The 25,374-nt window shown below is 41.9% G+C and overlaps 1 protein-coding gene across 1 annotated transcript; it reads right to left on the reverse strand.

Annotated features, from left to right (window-relative positions):
- Positions 1-7,172: 7,172 nt before the first annotated feature.
- Positions 7,173-19,866, reverse strand: LOC310786486 (L-rhamnose-binding lectin CSL2-like). The gene is made up of 9 exons (XM_083647709.1): positions 19,834-19,866; positions 19,350-19,385; positions 19,174-19,245; positions 17,034-17,169; positions 15,087-15,196; positions 14,935-14,991; positions 14,612-14,747; positions 14,228-14,412; positions 7,173-7,314 (listed from the first exon to the last, which is right to left on the reverse strand). The coding sequence occupies exons 1-8, from the start codon at positions 19,862-19,864 to the stop codon at positions 14,301-14,303; spliced, it is 690 nt and encodes a 229-aa protein (XP_083503835.1). The 5' UTR covers positions 19,865-19,866; the 3' UTR covers positions 7,173-7,314; positions 14,228-14,300.
- Between the last annotated feature and the right edge of the window lie 5,508 nt (positions 19,867-25,374).

The following is a 25,374-nucleotide window of genomic DNA, read 5'->3' on the forward strand; positions in this document are numbered from 1 at the left end:
GGACGGCGTCCGTGGCAATTCGGTGCAAGAAAATATTGACCCAAAAACAGTACACATGTAGATAATTATGAATCTACATATTTATTGTAGATTATATACTCACTATCTAATATCCACCTCGCTCATAAAAAAATAAATATATATATAACGTTTTATTTCCCTCTTCTTCATGTGGATAGTACAGTAGGTGGGGCTATTGTATAAGAAATTTCTACAATTGAGGACTGGTGAAAGTGAAGAAAAATATAAGTTGTATAAGAATAAACTGATTAATATTATGAGGTTACAGAAGAAGGAATATTACAGCAAAATATTGGAAAACAGTAAAAACAATATTCAAAGGACCTGGAAAGTAATTCAATCAGGAGACTTGATGAATAAACAATGATTTTATTATAATGATGATGAATGATCTTTACAGAATATTATGATGAGAAAGTTAGTTAGTCTTTGGAGCTTGACACCACAGGGAGATATCGAGATCGAGCTGGGTCAGCTCGAACAGCACAGCCATTTATACCCCCCTGTGGAGTCAGGATACTGGTGCTGGTGAAACCTCTTAATGACTAATGGATCAGGAACTTGGCGGAGACGGGGAGGTGGTGGGTGTGCACCAGCCAGCAGGATGAGAGAGACTGAATGAGACACAGAAAAGCATATTTATGCACACAGCAACCATGTGATAGGCTGCCTAAAGGGGAGTGCCACAATGTGATAGGCTAGAAGTGCAGGTGAGCAAAGGTGTATGAGGTGATGTGTTGCTATGCTATTGGCTTATGGGAAACTAGGAGGCAACCACTGATTATTCAATTATCACCAGGAAGCTGACAGGTTAACAGGTGAGCAAGCAGGAGAAGTGCAGTGACTGTGGAACCGATGAGGATCAAGATCGTCCTGTCTGAACCTACGTTAAAACTCGATTAAACAATATTATTAAAAATAGGTGCAATATATCTGAACTTCCTAATTATTTTTTAAATGGATCTAACACAGTGGACAACTTAGAAAATGTTGTTGAAGAGTTCAATGATTACTTTGTAGGTGTTGGCACCACTTTGGCCAATAAGATTGTTGTCCCTGATGACAAAAAAGATGGGTTTAATAATTTGATAAATAGTAATATTACTTCAATGTTTATTTGTTGTTTTTCTTTCATTTTGGAGGAGAGCTTAATTGAGTAGAAACTAGGTCAGGCATAATATAAGCAGTTTGCTTCTGCCTGAGCCTGTTCAGTCTCTGGTTGTTTTGACTTTGTTTATACTGTGATTTTGTTATTTATAATGACTGAATACAAAATTACATTACATTACATATGAATCAGACTAGGTTTGTGAGTCACAGGAAGTGTAAACCCAATCAAGATCTTCCGATTGTATTTATACTTCCTGTTTTTCTCTCAAGTCAGACTGTCTCTTCTACATAAGGTGAATTCACCTTATGTTCCAACACAGGGGTCAGCCAGTTACTTCCTATTGAGTTTATACTTCCTGTGACAGTACAGTACTAGTGACCAGCAGGTAAAACAGATGGTGTTTTGAACAGGAAGTCATAACACAACTGGGTCAAGTGGGCGGGGCTACATAAGGTGAATAGACCACACGTGTTGAGTAGACCAAAACGATGTAACAAAGCCGCCAAGTAACTCACTCCTTTTTAGGAAGGTTGCTATTTATACGCATCAACTTAAATGCAAATTCCCCATATCTGTACGTTTGATGATGTATTCATGGTCTCTGTGGGAATCCTGTGTGTCAGTGAACTTACTTGTCTTGGGGGCTTTGAAGCGAACAACAAACGGCTCTCTGGAGAAGGCATCGACATCTCCTGGGAGATTGTCTGGGTACTGGTACTGGTCCATCAAAGTCACGGAGCCAGTTCTGCACACATAAAACAAGTACAACTTTAGGGTTACTGCATGTACAAAGGTTGTCTTTTGGACTCTAGATAGGCATAGGCCTACTCATAAACACATGTGTACACACAGACACACACACACACACACACACACACACACACACACACACACACACACACACACACACACACACACACACACACACACACACACACACACACACACACACACACACACACACACACTTCAGCTCACCTGTAGACAAACACATACTGCTCCTGGCAGCCAGATCTGCCCAGTCTTTCACTGGCAACATGTTTGTACTCATGGTCGCTGTCATACCTGAGATATTGAAGAGGCACAGATACACCAAAACAACTGTTAACACTTTATTAACTATGAATTATTCATTTGTGAATTATGCGCATCTGTGTGAGAAGTGATGAGAGCTCAGTGTTGCACTGTATTGAACCGTTCGTGTGTCGTCAGTGTTACTGTGTGTGTGTGTGTGTGTGTGTGTGTGTGTGTGTGTGTGTGGGCGTGCGTGTGTGTGTTTGTGTGTGTGTGTGTGTGTGTGTGTGTGTTTGTGTGTGTGTGTGTGTGTGTGTGTGTGTGTGTGTGTGTGTGTGTGTGTGTGTGTGTGTGTGTGTGTGTGTGCGTGTGTGTGTGTGTGTGTGTGTGTGTGTGTGTGTGTGTGTGTAGGCGTGCGTGTGTGACCAGTGAGCTTATTTAAACAGGCTCTTATTGAGGATGGTCACAGCTGATGGAATGAAGGACCACTGGGTCTTTCAGTCTGCGGCATGATGGTAGCAACTGCAGTGCTGGGTGGAGAGGACGGGTTCGGGAACAGTTTGAACCCTAGTTTATTTCCTATTGCAGTGTTTTGCTAATACAATAGCTGACAGGAAATGAATAGGGTCCATTTAGAATATTTATGTTGTCAAGTTGAAACGGTATATCCAGCTGGAAAGCAGGTCTATATTCAAGCTCTGCAGTTCCTCCACAATATAAAGAACGGCGACCATCAGTCTGCAATACATAAAGCACAAATCTACCAGTACACAGGATCTATTACATGTTTTTGTGTGGGGTAAAACACAGATACCAAAGTTGCAGGTTGGAGGAAAAAGGTGGGTAGATATGTGATTGGGGTTATCAAGTCAGCAACAAGCATATACTGTATGTCTCACTGAATTTACACACACATAGCTTAGATTATATCTGATCTTTTATGAGTCATACCTTTTCTCTTGCAGGCCATTCCTTAGTGCACCGTGTTTTGGATATACCGGTAATAAATAAATAAATAAATAGATAAATAAATAAATAAATAAATAAATAAATAAACACACACACACACACACACACACACACACACACACACACACACACACACACACACACACACACACACACACACACACACACACACACACACACACACCACTCATGTCACTGATAATCAGCATCATCATTGTTTATGATGTAGACAGCTGTTGATTCAGCTTTTAATAGAATACCTTCCAGTGTCACTTGAGTTCACACCTGGAGAGTTGGGCACGGCTGTGTTGAACAATGACAGAGATAAATACGTATGGAAATTTTATGTGACAAATGCAGACATTAATGTAAAAGCATAATTCATAAACATGCGATAAAATAGATATTCAAATGTTATAAATAATATAAAATCTGAAAATGTATTGCAAAATTTCCTGACCTTTACGAACCAATGTGACAAATTGACTCCTAAGATCTGTTCTATGCATCAGTCCATAATTGTTTGCAGCATGTCACTAATATTCACTAATTCTCAATACAATAACAACACTTGTGGCTAAATTCAGTACATTTATTTAAGCTTAAGAAAAGCATTAAGAAAAATGATGGCAACCCTTTATAATAACTTTCATCTACAAGTCATTTACAAGCAGTTAGTCAATGATGAATTAAACATTAATTACTAATTATATTATAGATGTTAGAATCTGATAAGTCCAGCACTACTTACATCAGTTCAACATTTATATCTGAATCATTAAGGAATAAAAAACATCTTAAGTAATTTGTAAAACATTAGCTGATGCTGCTCAAATTCACAGACTTGTAAAAACTTGCATAAGTTGTAATAATGTAAACTGAATGTTTACTCATGCTTCATAAATGATTGTTACTATGTTATAAGGTATAAATATATTAATACTTAGATACTTATTTATAAACTTGTTGCAGAACCTAATCTAAAGTAACAACTTATTCCTGTCTATTAAGTCTTAATAAGACATCTGTTAGTAGTACCAGGATAACCCTAGAAATGAGAGAAACAATATAGTGATAGCAATGGCAATTTATTGTCCACTTTGTTATACAAATTTCAGCATGGCAACATAATGACATGTTTAAAACATTGCTAAAAAATTTACTTTAATATACTATACATACAGTACACCCACCTAATACACATTTCCAGGCAGGCCCGGCACCACGAGGGGGCCTAAGGGGGCTTAGCCCCCTCAGTTCAATTTTCGGCCCCCTCACTTGAAAAAATAAAAATAAAAATTAAGAATAGTTCATCTATAAAGGCCAGTTAGGCAATGTTTGTACCTGACATGTTTAGGCTGCTGTTTCTGCAGTCTTCATCAAATTTGATCAGTTTAAGTTGATGTAGGCTACCCCCTGTAAACATAGCTCTGTTGTTTCAGAATTGGCAGGGAAGCGCTATTTGCTGTGCTTTGGTTGTCACAAGGTGTCAAAGATGTAGCTATTTATTAAATTTGAACCTCACTGCATATTGTAGTGATCATGACGTGATTAAAACAGACAGACACACACACACACACACACACACACACACACACACACACACACACACACACAGAGAGAGAGAGAAATCAGCTGCACCCAAGCACACAGCATGCCATGAGCAGAAAGATGGAGACAACGCATCTGATCACTTTATTTCTTTAATTTAATGAACCTGGCACTGACTGGCTATTATTTTGTTTATTTTTTTGTCGATTTTTGCAGCAATTGTTTATTCTATGACTTTTCATATAGACATATATGTTCAGAGTGCTCCAGACAGGTCCCGCATTTCACGTTATGCAAAGCTCAGCAGATTAATGCCTTAATCTGCTGCTGTGAAATAAATGTTTTATTTGATTTTGAATAGTAGTCTTTCTTGTGTTGTTATTGCGCTTTTCAGAGGTTATTATGGTTAAAAAGTCCAGAAATAGGCATAGCGGGTATATAACCTATGTTTTACGATATAAAAATATCATATAAGAAAAAAAGAAAAAAAAATCGAAAATAAATAAATCAGCCCCCTCCCCAGTTATAACCGCCCCCTCAGTCATTTCAACCCTGTTTCCAGGCCATCCCGTAGTATATAAATGTTAAACTAATATGAGTACTAATGATGGACTATCATGTTATTATTTTAACATAATATAATTGCTTATATATTGCTTATATTTTGCTTATATAATGCTTGTAAATGCTACAGATTAAAGTTATTATAAAGTGTTGACACATTGAGTTCAGGTGCCAGAATAATGCATTTATGGTGATCATATGTCCAAGAATCAAAGATTTCACTGTACTCATACACATTTTTGTTCTGAACCCAGTTTATTTAGTATTGCAACTCCACTCAGTTTAATCCTCTTAATTCCTCCGGTTTGAAATACAAACATTCTAGTGAGGCATGGTGGTAAGATACTGAGAGCAACTCAGTATTCAGAGTATTACCCGCACAGCCATCTTGGTAGGAAAATAACAGGTAATTGTAATAATTTGATTGTATCCACCTTATTTTTGAATGCCCCACTGTAAAAAAGAATTGTGGGTACAAGGTCCAGTTTAACGTGACTCATTGTTGCCGCTTGCCATTTCCTTTGTTATACTCTGGCTGCAGACCCGAATTATAAACCGGAAGCTGGAGTCCGTTATAAAAGTTATAAATATAGTCACGTTATAAACAACTAACCAACGCTGGAGGTCCGTATGGAAACTCGAAATGTGTGTTACTCGAAATGGTTAAAAGTTAAATCAATTTGGTGGCGTTTTACTGCCATGTAACATAGCTAGCTAGCCGCTAACATTAGCCACAGTTAGTAGCCGACTACCCACAATGCATTACGTTATCCCAGCACCCGAACGACACGGCTGTAGAGCAGAATGGCTCTGCTGTAAAAGGGTAAAATCCTCATAGACGTTTTTTTTGTCAGGGGCTGGGGGGTTATCTAAATTGGTTACACCGGAAATAGAACCCATACTTAACGTAAGGCAAAATGGCCGCCAAAAATAAGGTGGATACAATCAAGTACAATGAACTGTGTTTATTGTCAGGCATCATATTGGTAGCTGGAAATGTATGTGCCATCATGGGAATAGGCTGCTGTGAATAACAGGAAACAGAATGTGACCACTGATTATGCACTGATTATTTATTTATTTGTTTATTTATGTATGTATGTATGGGGGATAATACATATTAATGCACATTTGCATGTAAATATGCAAGATTATAGCCAGAGGCTAATTTCCATCTGTGGTCCCTTGGCAGGTCGATGTGATTGCCCCATGGAGGCAATAAGATCCCCCTTCAGAGCCATCTAGTCAAAGGTGCAGCAGTGTGTGCAGGGTAACTGCCTCACTTTCGCCCTCATGTGGAAGGAGCATGAATGTGTACATGCGGGGCGCTTTCTCTCCACATACACTCAGACTAAGCACAACCCCCTTTGCACCTTACTTTGTGGCCACATTGGAATTTGCCAGATTGCAGTGTTGGGGAGTAGAGAACTACATGTAGTTGAACTACATAGTTGAACTACATTTTGCAGTAACTTGCTGGTAGTTCAACTTACATTCATATTTGTGTAGTGAGTCAAGTAGTCCAACTACTTTTTGGAATTTTTTTTGTAGTACTCAAAATACAAACTACAATTTTTGGCAATAAAATGAAATGAATATATATATTTATTTTATTTTACCATTACTGTTGAACCAGAACCCCCTTTGACAAGACAGAAGATTGACAAATGTTACAAAACTGATGAGTAAGACAACAGATAGGCTATCCTTTTTTTTCAGACATATGCTCAAGTCTCTACTGTTTATTTGTCTGATAAAACAAAACCCAGAAGAACCCAGATTTATTGAGAGGCATATTTTTTGCTGGCATGTGACTTTTTCGTAGGCTATTATATTTTATTTCATATCACACATCTACATTGTCAAATTAATGCTTTTTTTAAAGTAGTTTGAACTACTGTTTCTGCGTAGGAATCACTCAGTGTAGCTTTTTAATATGCATTTTAATCAGAAAATGAATTGTTATGCATGCATTTATTAACATTCATAACTAACATTCATTTATTAATTATTCTGATGATTATTGTGATTGGAATATAGTATATGTTCACACAGGCTGCTCTGGTGACTGGCTCAATCAGGACCTGCAAAAAAAAAGACAAAAACCTTACTTTAGACATAATGTGCTGTCAATGGCTGAGTTTCCCAACAAAGAAGCTTCTTAAGAGTTAAGAAGCTTCTTAAGGAGTTAAGAAGGCTCCAAAGAAGTGTTTCCCAAACGCCTTAAGTGCCAAGGACGTCTGTGCACGTCCTAAAAAAAAGTAACGTTCAGTGCCAAGGACGTCTGTGGACGTCCTAAAATCATAATTCATATTATTCCATAATTCTGCTGTTTAAGGTCGTACCCAGCCAGTGAGCATGAATCCCTTCAAGGGATCACACGGCGCCACCTTAAACATCGTCACAGGAGCTGCTCCACCCACCTCAGATCCTTTACTTTGTACAGGAGACAGCGGAGAAAGTGGAAACCGATGCATGCTTTCTGGACCATTTCTGCCAGAGCCGTATATATTGCTCTGTCTACAGCGGAGAGTGGGCTCGGCTGCATCCGCGCTCACAACTGAGCTCTTAACCCTTGTGTGGTGTTCATGTTTTTGTTACTCAGCCAATGTTTGCGGGTCTGGTGGACCCGCCGCATTATTGGGTTTTTAAATCAATACAGCCATAACAATTTATGTAAAGATACTTACCAGATGTTTAATTTATCCCAATTACTAGCAATGAAGAGAGCATATGGTTAATATTGATCATTTACCTCTGTTAGATCACATTTATCAAAGTGCTATCCGTTTTTTATGATAAAATGGGAAAAAAGGAAAAAAGCTTCTCTCTCTTCAAAAATGATCTCTAAGGCCCTCTGAGCAGAGAATCTTTCCGCCATCTTGAGATGCAGAGCCACACAAAGCAATGAAGGCAGCGCAAGAAAATACAGAATGGTTCATTCATACATATAAGATGTCCGGGTCCAGTGGACCCGGACATCTTATATGTAATAGAAATGTGTAGGGGGGGTGTATGGTGTGTGGTCATTAAATATGTATTCTGATATATGTTCTTCACAGAAAATGAGCCAAAGTCAGTGAGTCTCAGTTTGAAAAATTAATTAATTGTATCATTTTTCTTTTAATAAAAAATGAAAACGGGTCCCACAGACCCGAACACCACACAAGGGTTAAGGTGCTCTTATGCTCGAGCAAAGCTCCGTGGGGGTGGGGCCCCGCGAGTCTCCGTAGTCACCGTGCAGACCTCGCGCTGGGGCAGATGCCATTATACTCAGAAAGTGATCACCATGTATTGTACAATGGTGAGAACAGCCCGTGAAAAGTCGCAATGAAACGCTGTGCAGTACTGAGTGCGCTTTCACTCTCAAACGACCGCACATCAGCACATGAAGGACTCACCAAACTTGTTTTTACTGAAAGCCGTTTTTACTACTCAGCCCTGATAGCCTACTCTGTGCTGCTTTTAATCTCTCTCAATAATGCTCTTAACACAACACATTTACTTGGTGAAATGACTAAAAACGAACAGTTGCAAATCTAAGTTTATAGCCTACCACATGGGTCAGGAAATGTGGCGAAAACACAGCTCAGTGTTCAGGGCTCAATGGTTTGTATGCAGCCATGTTTGGAGAGAAGCTCGCGCTGTTAGAAAAAATATCAGGCACAACGCGAGCGGCCGCTGGACCACGCGCATAACCACGCCCAACAAATTTACGTAATTTGACGCGCCCGCCCCTCGCTCCACCCCCGCGCCCTTCACGGCAGGGTGAGCATAATTCAGCCTTTAAGCTTGTGGCATACTCTTCGCGCCCAGCCAAGCGCATAGGGCGCACGGCGATTATGACGTAATCGCACGGGGCGTGTCGGGGGGCGAGGCCTGAGCGCAGCGCGGCGCGTCCATGGAGATTTTTCTATCAGCGCATCGGGTTTTGCTGCCTGTGCCTGTGAGATCTCTGTGGTAGGCTATCAGCGGATATCTGCTGTGATTGAGTCCTCACCATCGTCAAGTTGCCTTAGAAGCATGGCGTTCGATTATAACGAACTAGTTGTGTGGCTTAGCCTTCCCAAATGTTGAGGGTCGTTTTTTATAATTTAATACATAGAATTGGGAACGTTACATTCAATTTCATTCAGACTGCCTGGAGCCTGGAGCTGCGCACTCAGTATGTTCTGTTTTGGCCCGCGCAGATTGCGCGCGCCCTCCTCGGAGCCCCGCCTCCAGCGCGTGCGCGAAGAGTATGCCAGAAGCTTTATGCTTCTATCTATCTCCACACGATTTCCTAGAAAGCCAGCATGCCTGCCTTTTCGTTCAGTCGCGTTTGCCAGCGCGCATCATTTCCTTGATGGGCGGCGGGGCGCTGGGATCTGTCCGGGCAAAAACGAGAAAACAAACTGTGCGTGTGGGAGGAGCCCGCAGCTCAGAGGTGGAGAGGGGAGAGGGGGGAGGGGGGGGGGGGGGGGGGGAGAGGGGTGTGTGACACACACAGGCTGCACAGAAACCACACCACACGCCACCACATCAGAAAACACCAGCCAGAGTCAGTGAATGTTGTCGAAATTAGAGTGCAAAAGGTATTCATAAAAGGGCCTGTATCTTGGAAACTAAAAAAAAACGACAGAAAACCCTTGAAAGTGCACTTTTTGGAGAGGCTGTAATTTCATAATGGAACTGTCTAGAAACAAAATTTCTTCTTTGGAAGAAGCAGGAGTGTTCAATCTTTCATTAAAGTCCAGCCCCGTTAATATAGCCATAATAGAAAAAATTCTATAGCTGTTTTCAACTGAATGGAAGTGAATCTGGCACAGGCTCCAGACAATTTTACTGAAGCGCTGTGGCACTGAATGTGTTAACAGTCGAGAAAAATAAAAAAAATAGAAGGCTCTTAAGAAGCATCTTAACTGGAGCTGTCCACCATCTCGATGTGAGAGGTCCTCTGCGGCCCACTTGATGGCACTCTGAGCCCACCAGTGGGCCACGACACAGTGGTTGAGAAACACTGTTGTAGAATAACCTAATCATGGTCATGTTAAACTATATTAAACATTATTTATTTCAGACATGGACTGCAGTTCAAATTGCTTTATATACACAGCATACAACAAAACAGAGAAACACTACAGAATTTAAGCGACCTTGGGTTCTGTGAAAGGTGCTATATAAATCCACAAGATTATAAAAGGAATCCATTCTGATTAGAGAAATATAGCCTACGGTAAAACATTTAAAACACAAGTAACCATACATACAGGGGAGATTTTCAAGTGTTCCCCAATTTTAAACACTAAAGGGTGCATGAAAGAAAGGAAAAAGGGAAAAACACAAGAGGAACAGTGGACACAAGTATCTCCTTTTGCCTGACGCGGCTGGATCTGCCAGTGTTTTGTCATTAAGAAGGTGTTAAGAAGGCTCCAGACCCTTCTTACAAAACCTTCTTAACGAAAGATCATCTTAGCGCTAAGAAGCTTTTGGGAAACGCAGCCTTCTTAACGGAGGATAATTGGAAGATAATTTTAGGCTAAGAAGCAATCGGGAAACGCGTTGGCTTCGTTGGCTTCTTACGGGAGCCTTAACACTTTGAGTGCCACGGCCCTTGGGCAAAAGGTTGCTTGCTGTGCCACATAGGCCGCAATGCATTTTAAAACAGTCATATAATTTCTTTAATAATTACTATGTAAACACTGAACACGCACAAATAACGATGAGACTCTCTTCTATCACCTGCAAAAAAAAGTTTATTGATCCCATTTTCCGTTCTTTAGTTATGAGCCGGAGAAGATAGCTTGATTGAAGCAAAAACAGCCCTTTTTTTCTACGAGCTGAGATAATGAGCCTTTTGTGAAATTAAACATTTCAAGCACATCACTGACTCTGAAGCTAATTTTCTGATGTCTGGGTCTGTCTGGGTGAAGTGTATGCTGCTCTGCGCACTCCCCCCCCCCCCCCCCCCTCAACTGCACACGCCTCCTGGGTGTGTCTGTTGGCTCTCAGTCTCTGCTGAGTTTGCTGCGCACACACAGTGAATGGTGCGCCACATCCAGCTTTTTGGTTCCGCGTGTGTTTGTCACGGGCTCGCATGCTTCCAGTTCGGAATAATAAGGCTGATTATGCGAATGTGCTGTTGCAGCGTACACGGAGGTGCTCAGTTGTGACAGCGGATGCAGCTGCTGCAGGGCACAGCTGGCGATGTGCTCGTTGTGCTTCATGCACGTCGATGCATACGGACGGATGCGATGCGATTTCCTCCTTTTCCCCAGTGACTATTTCTGTGTGTTTGGCTCCTTTTTCTCTGATCAGGAGAGTGCTGTCGCCACCTAATGGGTTTGTAAAATAGGTTATCGACCTCCAATAGCTACAATATTGTTAGAGGCGACGTAAGAAGCTTAGATCGACACCCCCCCGTCAAAAAAACAATTTGGAGTTACTGACGCCATTTGGCGTCGCTGGCACTCTACGGTAAATTTCTAATGACGCCATATGGCGTCGCTGGCACTCAATGTGTTAAGAAGGGTCAAAGAAGCTTCTTAGCGCTAAGAAGCTTTTGGGAAACGCATGCCTTCGTAAAGAAGCAATTGGGAAACGCGTTTGCTTCTTAAGGGGGCCTTAAGAAGGGTTGAATTAGCTTCTTAGCGCAAAGAAGCTTTTGGGAAACCCAGCCAATGTAGGTTGGCTTAAGTAGACAGACAGACATGCCAGCATCCGTGGGTCACCACTCATTCAAATCCATCACTTCTTTTTCTGCTAAGTAGCTGTCCACCACCACTATGTCCTGCTCTGAAATCCAGCTTCTGTTTAGCTGTTGTTTATTAATCAGAGTGCATTCGTCATGGGCAACAGTTGTCTCCTTGTTGGGTTGTTTCCCCCTGAGTTTCTCATCGCTGTGTTGTGTGCATGTACAGTATCAGATGCTTTGATTAATTGGATGTCGTGTTTTTCGCTGTGGAAAGCGTTTTACTGCCACAGAAAGGAGGATAATGTTCTTCGCATCCTTGACTGAGATCAATTCAAACTAATAAGAAAACTTCCAGCTGTCTCTCCCTCATGCTCCATCTTTTGTTTTGCTTTTTGTAGCTGACGTAAACCAGAGCCATCTATATAGAAGAGTTGCAACATCTCCAGTCACTCCAATGGACCATTTTTTTACTCTTAAGAGTTCCAGGAAGTAAGGATCTGGATTAAGCAGCACTGTCGAGTTGCAGCAAAATGGACCGTTGGTGTTGTACTTTGAAAGGATTTTTATTTTTTAGGATCAAATTGTACATTATCAGCTTTATTTTAGCATTCAAAAGTAGCGAGAGACCCCTTCCTGGCTGTTCATTGGCTAATGAGTCACGCATTTTAGACCTCCGCTGATGCCACTCTCTCTCTAAATTGCTCTGAGGTAAACCAGCTTGCACATGTTTTTAAGATAGCCTACATGTGTGTGTGTGTGTGTGTGTGTGTGTGTGTGTGTGTGTGTGTGTGTGTGTGTGTGTGTGTGTGTGTGTGTGTGTGTGTGTGTGTGTGTGTGTGTGTGTGTGTGTGTGTGTGTGGGGACAGGGATTTGGGCGGTTCTCTCCTTTGATAATGAAATTTAAATTTCAAAGGAGAGAACAGAAAGGTTGACAGTGGGGGTCAGGCTTAAGTAACGCCGTAACGGAGCCAAGCTGAGAGATCATCATTCCACTTGAAGTCAAGAACCAATGTGATCTAATCATGCCCTCATTCCCACCCCGTATTACATCCCAGGTCTTTTCCTGTGCGTGTGGTGTAACACCATATAATAATAATAATAATAATACATTGAGGGGCCCTTTACACGAGGACAGTTTCTGGAAGAAACGACACAATAGCGTTTCCTTCACACCTTTTCCTTCACACCTTCTCCCTGTTTACATGAGCGCTGTTGAATTTTTAAAACGCCGTAATGTACATGCCAGGTCACTAGGTGGCAGTGTGATCACCTTATTCTTTGCCCATACAAGGACGCTTCTGCATGACGTCATTGCGTAATAGTCTTTCCGGTTTTTAAACACGGAAGTAGAGTCCGCCTTCCGCAGTCATTTAGACTTGCCAAAAAGCTTTTTTTAAGCTAAAAAAAGCCCAAACTGTTTTAAAGTTTTAATATTTGTCGGGTGAGAATGTAACATATATGTGACCAGTTTATCAGAATAACGCTTATTGGAAATCTTTAACGAGCAGCGAGGACCGGGAGCGCTGAGTGTGCTATCTGTCAAACCCTACTGCAGGCTACTGGCAGTGAGAAAACACTGTCGACGTGCTTTTGTAACTAACGTTAAATGCCGACCGGGTACAGCCATCGGCTCCTCGCAGCAGTAACGTTCTGAACATGTAACTGAAGTTGGCCACAGTGTAGCTTAATTCTGAATTTTGCCAAACTTCATACATACTGATGTTTTATTTTGAAAATGGTTGCCAACTCGCGCACGGCTATGGTGTAATCGCGTGTGTCGCGTGTGCAGGCACGTCAGAGTTTCTGAAATGTGCTGTCCCAAAGCGATTATATGGAGCCCTCAGCGGGAAGCGTGTCAAACAAATCCACTCTGGAGGGTGGTTTCAAAATGTGTCGTTTCCTAAGCGCAAATTCGCCGTCGCCGTCTAAAAGGGAGGCACTAACGATAAAATAATTCCCCGTCACCATAGGAAACCGTCCTTGTGTAAAGTGCCCCTGAGTTTGTATGTGCTTCTGATCTGCGGCAAGTCTCAAAGCGCTTCACAAGTAAAAGACCACGGTAAAGGAAAATATATAATAAAATAAAAATACAAAAATAAAAAGGGGGTAAAGCTAAAGGCTAGTCGATAAAAAGGTTTTAGGATGAATGGGCGTCTCCCGTGGGAAAGGAAACTGCAAAAATGCTGAGTCATTCAAAATGGTTCACTTAAGATAGGTTCATGGAGAGAGAACCACAAGTCAACATTGAACACAGTTAATAATGATCAGCAACCAATCAATAAACAATCAATCAATAAACAATCAATCAATCAATTTTCACTCACAGGACCACCGCTGCCAGCGTCGGCGAGTTGTTTGAGCAGAGTGAGACAGCCCAAACAGGCCTTTGGCGTACACTTACATGTACGAACATGTGTAACCCAACTCCAGGTACTTGTAGGTGCCATTGCAGGGGTCCCCAAACACTGAGTTGATCACATTGATAGTGCACGTGCTTTTCCTGTTACAGCTGTGGATCAGATGCAGAGTGATACCACTGAATACATTGTTCCATGTCATCAAATTTCAACAAAGCTGTGCTCTGTTCCAGCTGCAGCTAACATTGTAGGCTAAGCTACATTGTAGGCTAAGCTACATTGTAGGCTAAGCTACAGTTGTAAAACGTCGAACCATGCTTCCCCCCTCACGTAGGAATAATGCAACTGTACCTTTCGCCAACACTGCGAGTGACCCGACGTGAGCAGTCGACGTTTTGGATCTGAGACTCAGGGCGTTTGTAAGAGCACGTGGTCCGGTCGTGGCGGCCATAATCAGCGCTCAGGATAGTTATAACCTGCCCATCCTCTGAGAACAGGAGGAGGAAATGTTGGAAAGGTAGAGACGAAAGAGAAATGTGGTCAATTCTAGTTTAAGAAGATGCAGGTGACAACAGGGGACAAGTGGTAGTGTCAAGTGTCAAAGATTTGTTGAAAATGTGTTTTTTAATTTCGACGCTTATGTTTATGATGTTAATGAGAAACTGTGATCTTACCACAATGTGGGAATGCCAGAGAGTGCTCGCATGCAACAAGGTAAACTGTTGAGGTACCTGACATGAAGCAGGTTAGACGTTACATGTAGGCTATCTGACTTGTTATTTCCAGCTTAGTTTCATTGTTGGTGTCATGCAGACATACGACTCACATGCTGGGAGGCAGCTGAAGGTGACATCCAGGTATTTGTAGATGCCGACGCAGGGATCTGAAGCAGGCAAATCACTTCCGTTTAGTTCACACACCCTCTTTCCGTTACACCTGAGGAGGGAGAGTGTAAGAGCATGTTTCTCACATAGTCGTCCCAAATCAAACAAGCATGGTGGCCTAAACATGGCCCCCAGCCCAGGGATGTAGTTTCACCAATGGGTGAGTGATTCCTGCTTTACCACAGATAGTGGTAATAATGATAACTATTTTCTTTTGCAGTCTCATGTAGGAACTAGCTAGCAGCTAGCAGGTGTAGTTCGGTCAAAAGAAAATAGTTCCTACATGAAACTGCTCATAACAAGGTCTGTGGAAGTTTTAGAGAAAGTTTTAGAGAAAATTTTACTATCTCGTTTAAGTCCATATTTAGGCACTGTTGATAATCAGTTTGGGTTTAAAGCCAAGCATGGTACTGACCTTTGCATCTATGGACTGAAAGAAGTTATTGACATGTATAAAGATAAAAACTCCTCTGTCCTAGTGAGTTTCATATTGATGCCTCTAAGGCATTTGACCGTGTAAAACACCAGAAACTGTTCATTAAGCTGAGGGAGAGGGGAGTGCCTTGCAATTTGATCAGAATCCTGGCATACTGGTATGCAAACCAGACTATGCAGATCAAGTGGGGCAACATGGTCTCTGCTCCTTTTGGGGTTGGGAATGATGTCCGTCAGGGAGGGCTTCTTTCTCCTGTGCTTTTTAATTTCTATATGAATGTTTTCTGTGCAGCTCAGTAGCTGTAGAACTGGATGTGTGCTTGGTAACACTGTCATTAATCACTTTATGTATGCTGACGACCTGGCCATACTGTCGCACTCGCCAAGCAGTGCGGGTTTCCAACAGCTGCTAAATATTTGTTCTGACTATGGTGTACACAGTTTGATGTAAAGTACAATGCTAAAAAGAGTGTCATTATGATCTTCAGGACAAGAGATGATAGGGATCTCTCCTTCCCATCATTTTAACTGTCAGGACATGTGCTGGATGTGTGTAGCAGTACTAAATATCTGGGCCACATCATTAATGATCATATGAGTGATGACGATGACATGTACAGACAGCGATGTATGTTGTATGCACAAGCAAATATGCTGAGAAAGAAGTTTTATTTCTGCTCTGAAGAGGTTAAGATAAGATAACCCTGTTCAAAGCCTATTGTACACCGCTTTATACTGCCCCCTTGTGGGTCAAGTTTAAGCAGGCTAGCATTCAGAAACTGCAGGTGGCCTACAATGACTGTATGAGAATACTGCTTGGGAGGCCATGGTGTTGTAGTGCCAGTGAAATGTTTTGTGGTGTAGGGGTCAATACCTTTCATGGCCTACTGAGAAACCTGACCTATACGTTTATTTGTCGTCTGAATGTTTCTCAGAATATCATAATCATGCTTCTGACTCAGCCTAGTCTTAATGCAATCAAGTATCACTCCAGCACTTGGGCTCATTGGTACAGGCTCTTTATTGTAGTCTTTTTGATGTGCTGATGTTAATTTTTGATGTTGTTGTGTTGTTGTTTTTTTACTGTGTGTTTTTATTGGACCTTGTGTCTGCTAATAAATATTGATTGATTGATGGATTGATTGATTGATTGATTGATTGATTGATTGATTGATTGTGGATTATCTTGAGTAACGGGGTCATGATTTCTGGAAAGAGACATTCTGTTGAGTTTTTCAAATGTATTTCTTTGGCACTTTGAGCACCACAAGCCGAGTGCCATCCAGTTTCATTGTATTGGAGAGAAGGCAGAAACTCTGCCGCCGATTATCTCCAAAACTCAGGCAACTAAGACAAAACGATATAGATGGATAAATAGCACTACAGGTTGAGAGGGAATATATGTATTTTGGATTTTAGGGTGAGCTGTTCCTTTAAGTGTAAAATGTGTGTACCTGTTTGTGAAGGTGTCCAAAGTACCGTCCAGAGAACACTGTGTATTGGCCAACTGTCCTGCAGGTCTGCCCGCACTGCAGGTGGTGCTGTCCGCACGTCCATACAGTGCTGACACCACATGGATCACGGCACTGTCTGTTACACACAGGAGATGGAATGGATAAATGAGTCAGACTGTGTTTAACCGCTTTATCATATCAAGATATACTTGAATGTGTCAACAGAAATCAAACAGAGGCATTTTGGTGATTACTTAGCGGGCGTATAGCCTGCAATTTCCAGAACCTCAGGAGATCTGTTTTCCACAACCTCAGGAGATCTGTTTGTTTGATCTAAATGTTTTGCTAAAAGGAAGTATTGGCCTGTGCCATATTTCTGTTCATCTCATTTCTGCTCGTTTTCTTGGATAACTCTAACATATAATAGCCTACAAATACATAATCTAGAAAAATAATGCGTATGCTCTCTCTTTGTACTTTGTATTAGTCTGAACATCTTGCATGTATTGTATCAAATGGACAATTTCAAACCATAGGAAAAACACACAATGTGTGGACCAAAACAGCTCAGCAGGCACAGTAGAATATCAAAAATTTCAGAAAGGAGCTGTTAGGAATTTAAATAACAAAATTAAATTGGAAGTAATTGTACCTGTGTACTACAAAGAGTTTAACAAGACAGAGTCCATCTTCATGGAGGTGATACGGGCAAGATAAATACCGCAACGCGTTTCAACCGTTGGGTTTTCGTCAGGCTGTTCTCTGTCTTGTTAAACTCTTTGTAGTACACAGGTACAATTACTTCCAATTTAATTTTGTTATTTAAATTCCTAACAGCTCCTTTCTGAAATTTGTCAATTTCAAACCATGCCATGCTCATGCCTCAAAGCTGGCTGAGTCACATGAGATGATAAATGTAGAAACCCTTGATGTTTTCTTGGATAACTCTAACATATACAACTGGCTGAGTCAGATGCTAAAAAAATCGATCAATCTTGTCATTTTTCTTGTGAGGACGGCCTGGTTATACATTTGCTGTAGGCAGGGTGCGAAATACCTGGTGGCAATCGGGGGGAGGCCCCCCTACCTAGTGCTGTGGGGTTTTGTTTTTCTGATTCAGCTTTTTAGAAGTGAATCCAAAGTTAGCAAGTAATGAACTTTGCTGCATTGTCTTTGACATATTTAGTCAGTATTTTTAACCAAGTTGATGTCGAAGCAGAAAAAAATCCACCGCTTTCATGTTTTATTTGGAATTTTCTAAACTACACATTTGGATTGTGGAGAACGCGGGCCATTGCAACAGCGCCACCCATGGAAGGAGGCCTTACCAGAAACACCTGTGTATTCAATGGTGAGGAAACACCACAACAATGTTTTCCATTTGAATAATGAATACTAGACATAGTAAGCCTTTAAAATAAATTGTTACTGACAATTGCAAATTGTTCCAGAGACCCCCGGCAAAATGTTGCTGTTGAGGCTTTCAGGGGCTCTCAACTGTGAATCAAGGGGTCTTGGACCCCCTGTATTTCGCACCCTGGCTGTAGGCCTACATACACACTTAATTAACCTTTCAAATTAGCTGCCATTTTTGACTGTCTTTGTATGTGCACGGTTTAACAAAAAATGTATTAAGCACAGTGTGACCCTGTGTTCGTGTGTGTGTGTGTGTGTGTGTGTGTGTGTGTGTGTGTGTGTGTGTGTGTGTGTGTGTGTGTGTGTGTGTGTGTTGTCTGTTACAACCATCCATCCCGGATCCCGGAGATTTGTTACAACTATCCCCAAACTATAGCAACCATTAAATAAACATCTAGCTAGTGTGTAGGCTAATGGTGTCATATTAGCAAAAGCTAACCATCATTTAGTTTTAACCTCCAAAATGATTGAAGTTGATTTGATCTTAAGCTAAGATTGATAATTATGTCAGTAAAAAACACTATGCTATCAAAACAATTGTTTTCTTTCCATATGTGGGCCTGAGACTAAATAGAGCATCTACACGTGTGATCACCTGATTTGTATCTCACTCATGATTGGAGAAATTGAAATTGTTACAATTCTCTTTTACAACTATACCTGGTCTGTCTCCCCTACATACCTGGTCTGTCTCCCCTACATACGCTTTAGCAAGCTAGCTTACCAGTCGCATCACAACTCAGGCGGACGACTTCGGTTCCGCTGCCACATCTGATGACTCTCTCTGCAGAAACAACTAAAAGACCAAACATGGAAGTGTAAAGCTAAACACACACCGTCACATAATTATATCAAATACATGCAAACTTTCTCATAACACACTCACACACATTTATTTACCTGCACTCATAAGCAAATAAGTTGCTGCTGCCATCACTGGAAAAGAAACATCGCTGATTATTTTACAGAGAACCATTGTTTTCAATGGGCAACACAAAGCAAACAGGTTCAAACTCTGAACAATCAGTACCAATAATCTTAAAACTTTGAACAATCAGTATAATGTACAGATAATTTAAAACACTTTGATCAACCAATCAACCAATATAGCCTACAAATAAGCTTAAAACTTTGAACAATCGGTATAATGTACAGATAATTTAAAAACTTTGATCAACCAATATAGCCTACAAATAATCTTAAAACTTTGAACAATCGGTATAATGTACAGATAATTTAAAAACTTTGATCAACCAATATAGCCTACAAATAATAATAAAATAATAATAATAAAACTTTAAACAATATTCAGTGGCTCCTTGTCAATTAGGGTCAATCAACATCAAAGCTTCTTAAATGAATGTAAAGTCAGCTGTATACTCACACAGTGTAGAACTGAGTCTGATGCAGAGCATGGTGCCAGTGGTTGCTGAACAGACTAATGGTGTTTGGAACAGCTAGACTCAGTACTTATATACCTGGGTCATATAAGGACATATAAGCGTCAATTTTGCTGAACACAAACTGGTTCAACTGGCTCTGAGCCAATTGGCTCTATATTATGGATACACAATAATAATTGTCAAGATCACCAGGAAGGAAGTATATTTCCCACATGGGAACATAAGAGCGATGTCGCAAGCACAGGTGAGACACTTTTTTTTAATTGTTTCCTTTGTTAACCCTAGAACACTAACGTCGGGTGATTTCCACCCGGACAATTGAATTCACGTGATTTTCATTGTCTTGCTGCTGTCTGAGTTGGGCGGGTCCTTAGGTACAATGTCATACCAATATGACACCAACAATGAAACTAAGCTGGAAATAACAAGTCAGATAGCCTACATGTAACGTCTAACCTGCTTCATGTCAGGTACCTCAACAGTTTACCTTGTTGCATGCGAGCACTCTCTGGCATTCCCACATTGTGGTAAGATCACAGTTTCTCATTAACATCATAAACATAAGCGTCGAAATTAAAAAACACATTTTCAACAAATCTTTGACACTTGACACTACCACTTGTCCCCTGTTGTCACCTGCATCTTCTTAAACTAGAATTGACCACATTTCTCTTTCGTCTCTACCTTTCCAACATTTCCTCCTCCTGTTCTCAGAGGATGGGCAGGTTATAACTATCCTGAGCGCTGATTATGGCCGCCACGACCGGACCACGTGCTCTTACAAACGCCCTGAGTCTCAGATCCAAAACGTCGACTGCTCACGTCGGGTCACTCGCAGTGTTGGCGAAAGGTACAGTTGCATTATTCCTACGTGAGGGGGGAAGCATGGTTCGACGTTTTACAACTGTAGCTTAGCCTACAATGTAGTTTAGCCTACAATGTAGCTTAGCCTACAATGTAGCTTAGCCTACAATGTTAGCTGCAGCTGGAACAGAGCACAGCTTTGTTGAAATTTGATGACATGGAACAATGTATTCACTGGTATCACTCTGCATCTGATCCACAGCTGTAACAGGAAAAGCACGTGCACTATCAATGTGATGAACTCAGTGTTTGGGGACCCCTGCAATGGCACCTACAAGTACCTGGAGTTGGGTTACACATGTTCGTACATGTAAGTGTACCCCAAAGGCCTGTTTGGGCTGTCTCACTCTGCTCAAACAACTCGCCGACGCTGGCAGCGGTGGTCCTGTGAGTGAAAATTGATTGATTGATTGTTTATTGATTGATTGTTTATTGATTGGTTGCTGATCATGTGTTCAATGTTGACTTGTGGTTCTCTCTCCATGAACCTATCTTAAGTGAACCATTTTGAATGACTCAGCATTTTTGCAGTTTCCTTTCCCACGGGAGACGTCCCTAGGGAGGCGCCCATTCATCCTAAAACCTTTTTATCGACTAGCCTTTAGCTTTACCCCCCTTTTTATTTTTGTATTTTTATTTTATTATATATTTTCCTTTACCGTGGTCTTTTACTTGTGAAGCGCTTTGAGACTTGCCGCAGATCAGAAGCACATACAAACTCAGGGGCACTTTACACGAGGACGGTTTCCTATGGTGACGGGGAATTATTTTATCGTTAGTGCCTCCCTTTTAGACGGCGACGGCGAATTCGCGCTTAGGAAACGACACATTTTCAACCAGTCCCTCTCCCTCCGGCAAGTTCCCTCCTGCTTCAAAGCAGCAACGATCATCCCCATCCCCAAACAGCAGAAAGTGACCAGCCTAAATGACTGGCGCCCAATAGCCCTCACGCCCATAGCCAGCAAGTGCTTTGAAAAGCTAGTCATATCACAGATCCGCCCCACACTCCCCCCGGACCACAACCCACTCCAATTTGCATACCGCCCCAACAGGAGCACGGCGAATGCAATAGCACACGTACTCCACACTGCCCTCTCACACCTGGAGGGGAAGGACACCTATGTGAGAATGCTGTTCGTGGACTACAGCTCAGCATTCAACACCATAGTACCCTCCAGGCTGGTAAGCAAGCTCAAGGTCCTGGGACTAAACACAGCAATGTGTGACTGGATCCTGGACTTTCTGACAGACCGCCACCAGGTGGTGAGAGTGGGCAACCTCACCTCCTCCCCACTGACCATCAGAGGATGCGTCTCCAGCCCCTTCTGGTACGACCTCTACACCCACGACTGCGTGGCGACTCAAATCTCTAACACAATCGTGAAGTTTGCAGACGACACAGCAGTCGTGGGGCTGATCTCCAGGGGCGACGAGACAGCCTACAGAGAGGAGGTGAAGGCCCTAGAACAGTGGTGCCAGGACAACCATCTCTCTCTGAACGTCTCCAAGACCAAGGAGATCATTGTAGACTACAGGAGGGGGGGCGCACACCCCCCAATCACCATCAACGGCACAGTGGTGGAAAGGGTGGACCGCTTCAAGTACCTGGGAGTCAATATCCACCAGGACCTGACATGGGCCGGTCACACCGCCACTGTTGTCAAAAAGGCCCAACAGCGACTACACGGACTCAGGCGCCTAAAGAAATTTGGGCTAAGGCCAGAAATCCTTAGGGACTTCTACAGAGGCACCATTGAAAGCCTGCTGACGGGCTGCTTCACCACCTGGTACGGGAACTGTACCACCATGGACCGCAGGGCGCTACGAAGAGTGAGACGCAGCACGTAACATGATGTGAGCTGCCAGAACTGCAGGAACTGTATAACCAGCGGTGCCTCAGGAGGTCCCTGAAGATCATCAAAGACACAAACCATCCCCACAACAGCCTGTTCTCCCTGTTACCCTCAGGGAGAAGATACAGGGTCCCAAAAGCACGCACAAATCGCTTGAGGGACAGTTTCTTCCCGCAGGCCACGAGACTCCTTAACATACACAAATAGTGTAGTAGCTGTACTGTACCGCACTGTAGATGCTACCATTATGTATGTGTAATGTTTAATTGTATGTTTAATTAGGTATATGCTATTTGCACCTGTACGTCAAATACGTCGAATTCAAAATGTTTAAGTACGTCCAAAGTATGCACATGACATGTGCACCTATGTGCAGTGAATATGCCACTGTCTCTGACTTGTCTTATCACTCTACTGCCTTATTGCTTGTTGTGTCTCTTGTTGTTTTTGCACTCATATGCCCTGTTATATTTGTACTACCGGTATGTTGTAAACGGAGTTCACAGCACAAGAATTTCACATGTGATACTTGTACTACGGAGTGACAATAAAAATCTTGAATCTTGAATCTTGAATCTTGAATGTCGCAAGCAGAGGTAAGACACTCCTTAAAAAAAAAAAGAAATCGGACAAAGGGAAGTCAGAAGACACTTCCTGAATTTATTAATATAAGTAAATTAATTGCTTGTACAGTATATAAGGCAACACCATTTTGATGATGATGATAGTGATAACAAGGCAAGATGCCGAAGAGGCTTAGGCCAGTGAGGGGACGATAGAGCTGGCCAAGGATAGATTGAATATGAAGGTGAGGATTGGTGCTAGCTGGTCTGCGCAGGCTCTCAGCACTCTGCCTGGAATGCCGTCTGGGCCAGCAGCCTTCCTGATGTTCACCCTCCTTAGCGTTGTTTTCACATCCAGCTCTGTCACAGTTAGTGAGCAGTCACCTCCTGGGTCTGAGATGTTGCCAGCAGCGCTGGAGTTGTCCTCAGCGTCTGCAAATGATGTGCCATATGGGCTCAGTGCCATATGGGCATGAATGAGCTTTTTATTGCTTTAAATCATAGATCACATAAGCACAGAGATAGGGTTATGGGAGATGGGGATATATAAATCAAAGATTTTTTTATTTGGAATATTATGAAGAGTTGAGAATAACTGTAATATAACAACAACAATATCAGGGTATGTCAACATTGCTGATACTATTTTTTCATTTTTCTAATGTCAGTGGCAAATAATAATAGAATAAATTGCACAGGGAACTCTATTGGACCCCCACTTCCTCTCCCCCCTTAGGCCTCACACCCTCTAAACACCTGTTGGACTGTTTGACTTGTTTGTGTGCTGTATTTATGTATTTATTGTTGGGAAGAGGGGTTAAATGTTAAATGTTAAATGTATTCATGTATGTCCTGTCTCTTGCAGAGCTTCACAGTAAACTGTACTGAAACTAAATACCACCAACCTGGTTGTGTGGCAATAAAAGTATCTTGTATCTTGTATCTTGTATAGTGACAGTCACATTATTGCACAGTAGAATAGAGATACCTTGCTATTATAAAAAGGCTTATTACACTTTTGTTCACGAGCAAAAGAATTTGAAACCTCAGGAACAACAGATTGCATCTAATAATAACAACGTTGGCCAACGCCCCCTTTTATGAATGTACAATGCCAAAGAGAGGAAAAAGAGAAAGGAAAGACTCCGATAAACATAATGGCCCCTATTCTCCCACAGGCCTTCGGCGCTAAAACGGGCCTTAAACGCAAAAAAACGTGCCTTGCGCCTGTTTTGGGACGATATCAATATGGCTTTACGCTGCCAAATGCGCTTTAGGCCGAATGGGCATGGCGCAGTCCCAGAATGGGCCAAAGTGGGCGTGTCGGCGCTAAATACCGGCCTACTGATATCTTCCGAGCTGGCGTAAATTTAGCGCCTTGCGCTTTTGAAAAGCAGGCCTATTCAGTGCCGGGGACAGGATAGTGAATGGAGAATAGAATATATAGCAAAAAATAGTTTAGAACACAATAGAATATAAGATTGGAAGATTACAGCATGCAGTGGCAACCCTTCTCAGGCTTTGGGTGAAGCTGCAATGCACAGTTTCATTTATTTAGTTTAGGCTATCATAATAATCCCCATTTATGTGCAGCATCCAGACAGCAGCAGAGTTATATCTATCTAGTTATATCTATACCCCCCCGAAATTAGCTAGGCTTCTAATATTACTAATATTCCTAATTAATATGTATTATTATTTCATTCAGATAATTGACATTATAGGCATGTATATCGTTTAATGTGAGAGAAAGGGAGAGAGAAAGAAAGAGAGAAAGAAACTGGATAAACTTTTGTGTAGCGCTTCTTCAAACCCCACTCTCATTACAGCTATTCATTACAGAATTGTCTGTTGTATTTATATTTTCTGTTTGCAAAGCAGAGTAGTTAGAATTATTTCCAAATGTTTCCCCCGTCTGTGGCAGCGGAGCTGTCCGAGGTGCCGTGTAGCCTACATTAAGTGCAAGAAAGAATGAGAAAGAGAGAGGGGGATATTTAATTAGGCTACAATTCTAAATAAAATATGAAAAACAATGACAAAGCAAAAGATTAATTTAATAGGGGCGTCCTCTCTCCTCTCCCTGCACGGGGCCGTCCTCTCCTCCTCACAGGACGCCGGGCATCACGCAGGAGATGCGGGGAGCGGAGCCGCGCTGGTGCGCTATGAGGCGCTGGTGGTCGTTGTGTTTGGTCGTGCAGCAGTGGAGCTGACTGACAAACAGATTGAGTGCTCATACAATTAT

This window comes from Poromitra crassiceps (genome assembly GCF_964638095.1).
Source record: "Poromitra crassiceps genome assembly, chromosome: 12".
In the NCBI taxonomy this organism is placed as follows: domain Eukaryota; kingdom Metazoa; phylum Chordata; class Actinopteri; order Beryciformes; family Melamphaidae; genus Poromitra; species Poromitra crassiceps.

Bases quoted from the DNA above. Each gene is read 5' to 3' on its own strand.
- LOC310786486 (XM_083647709.1), bottom strand. From the start codon at position 19,864: ATGCTCTGCATCAGACTCAGTTCTACACTGT. The intron at 19,246-19,349 runs GTAAATAAATGT...TTGGTCTTTTAG, and splicing joins TTATTTGCTTATGAGTGCAG to TTGTTTCTGCAGAGAGAGTC. The intron at 14,992-15,086 runs GTGAGTCGTATG...GCTTCATGTCAG, and splicing joins CTTCAGCTGCCTCCCAGCAT to GTACCTCAACAGTTTACCTT.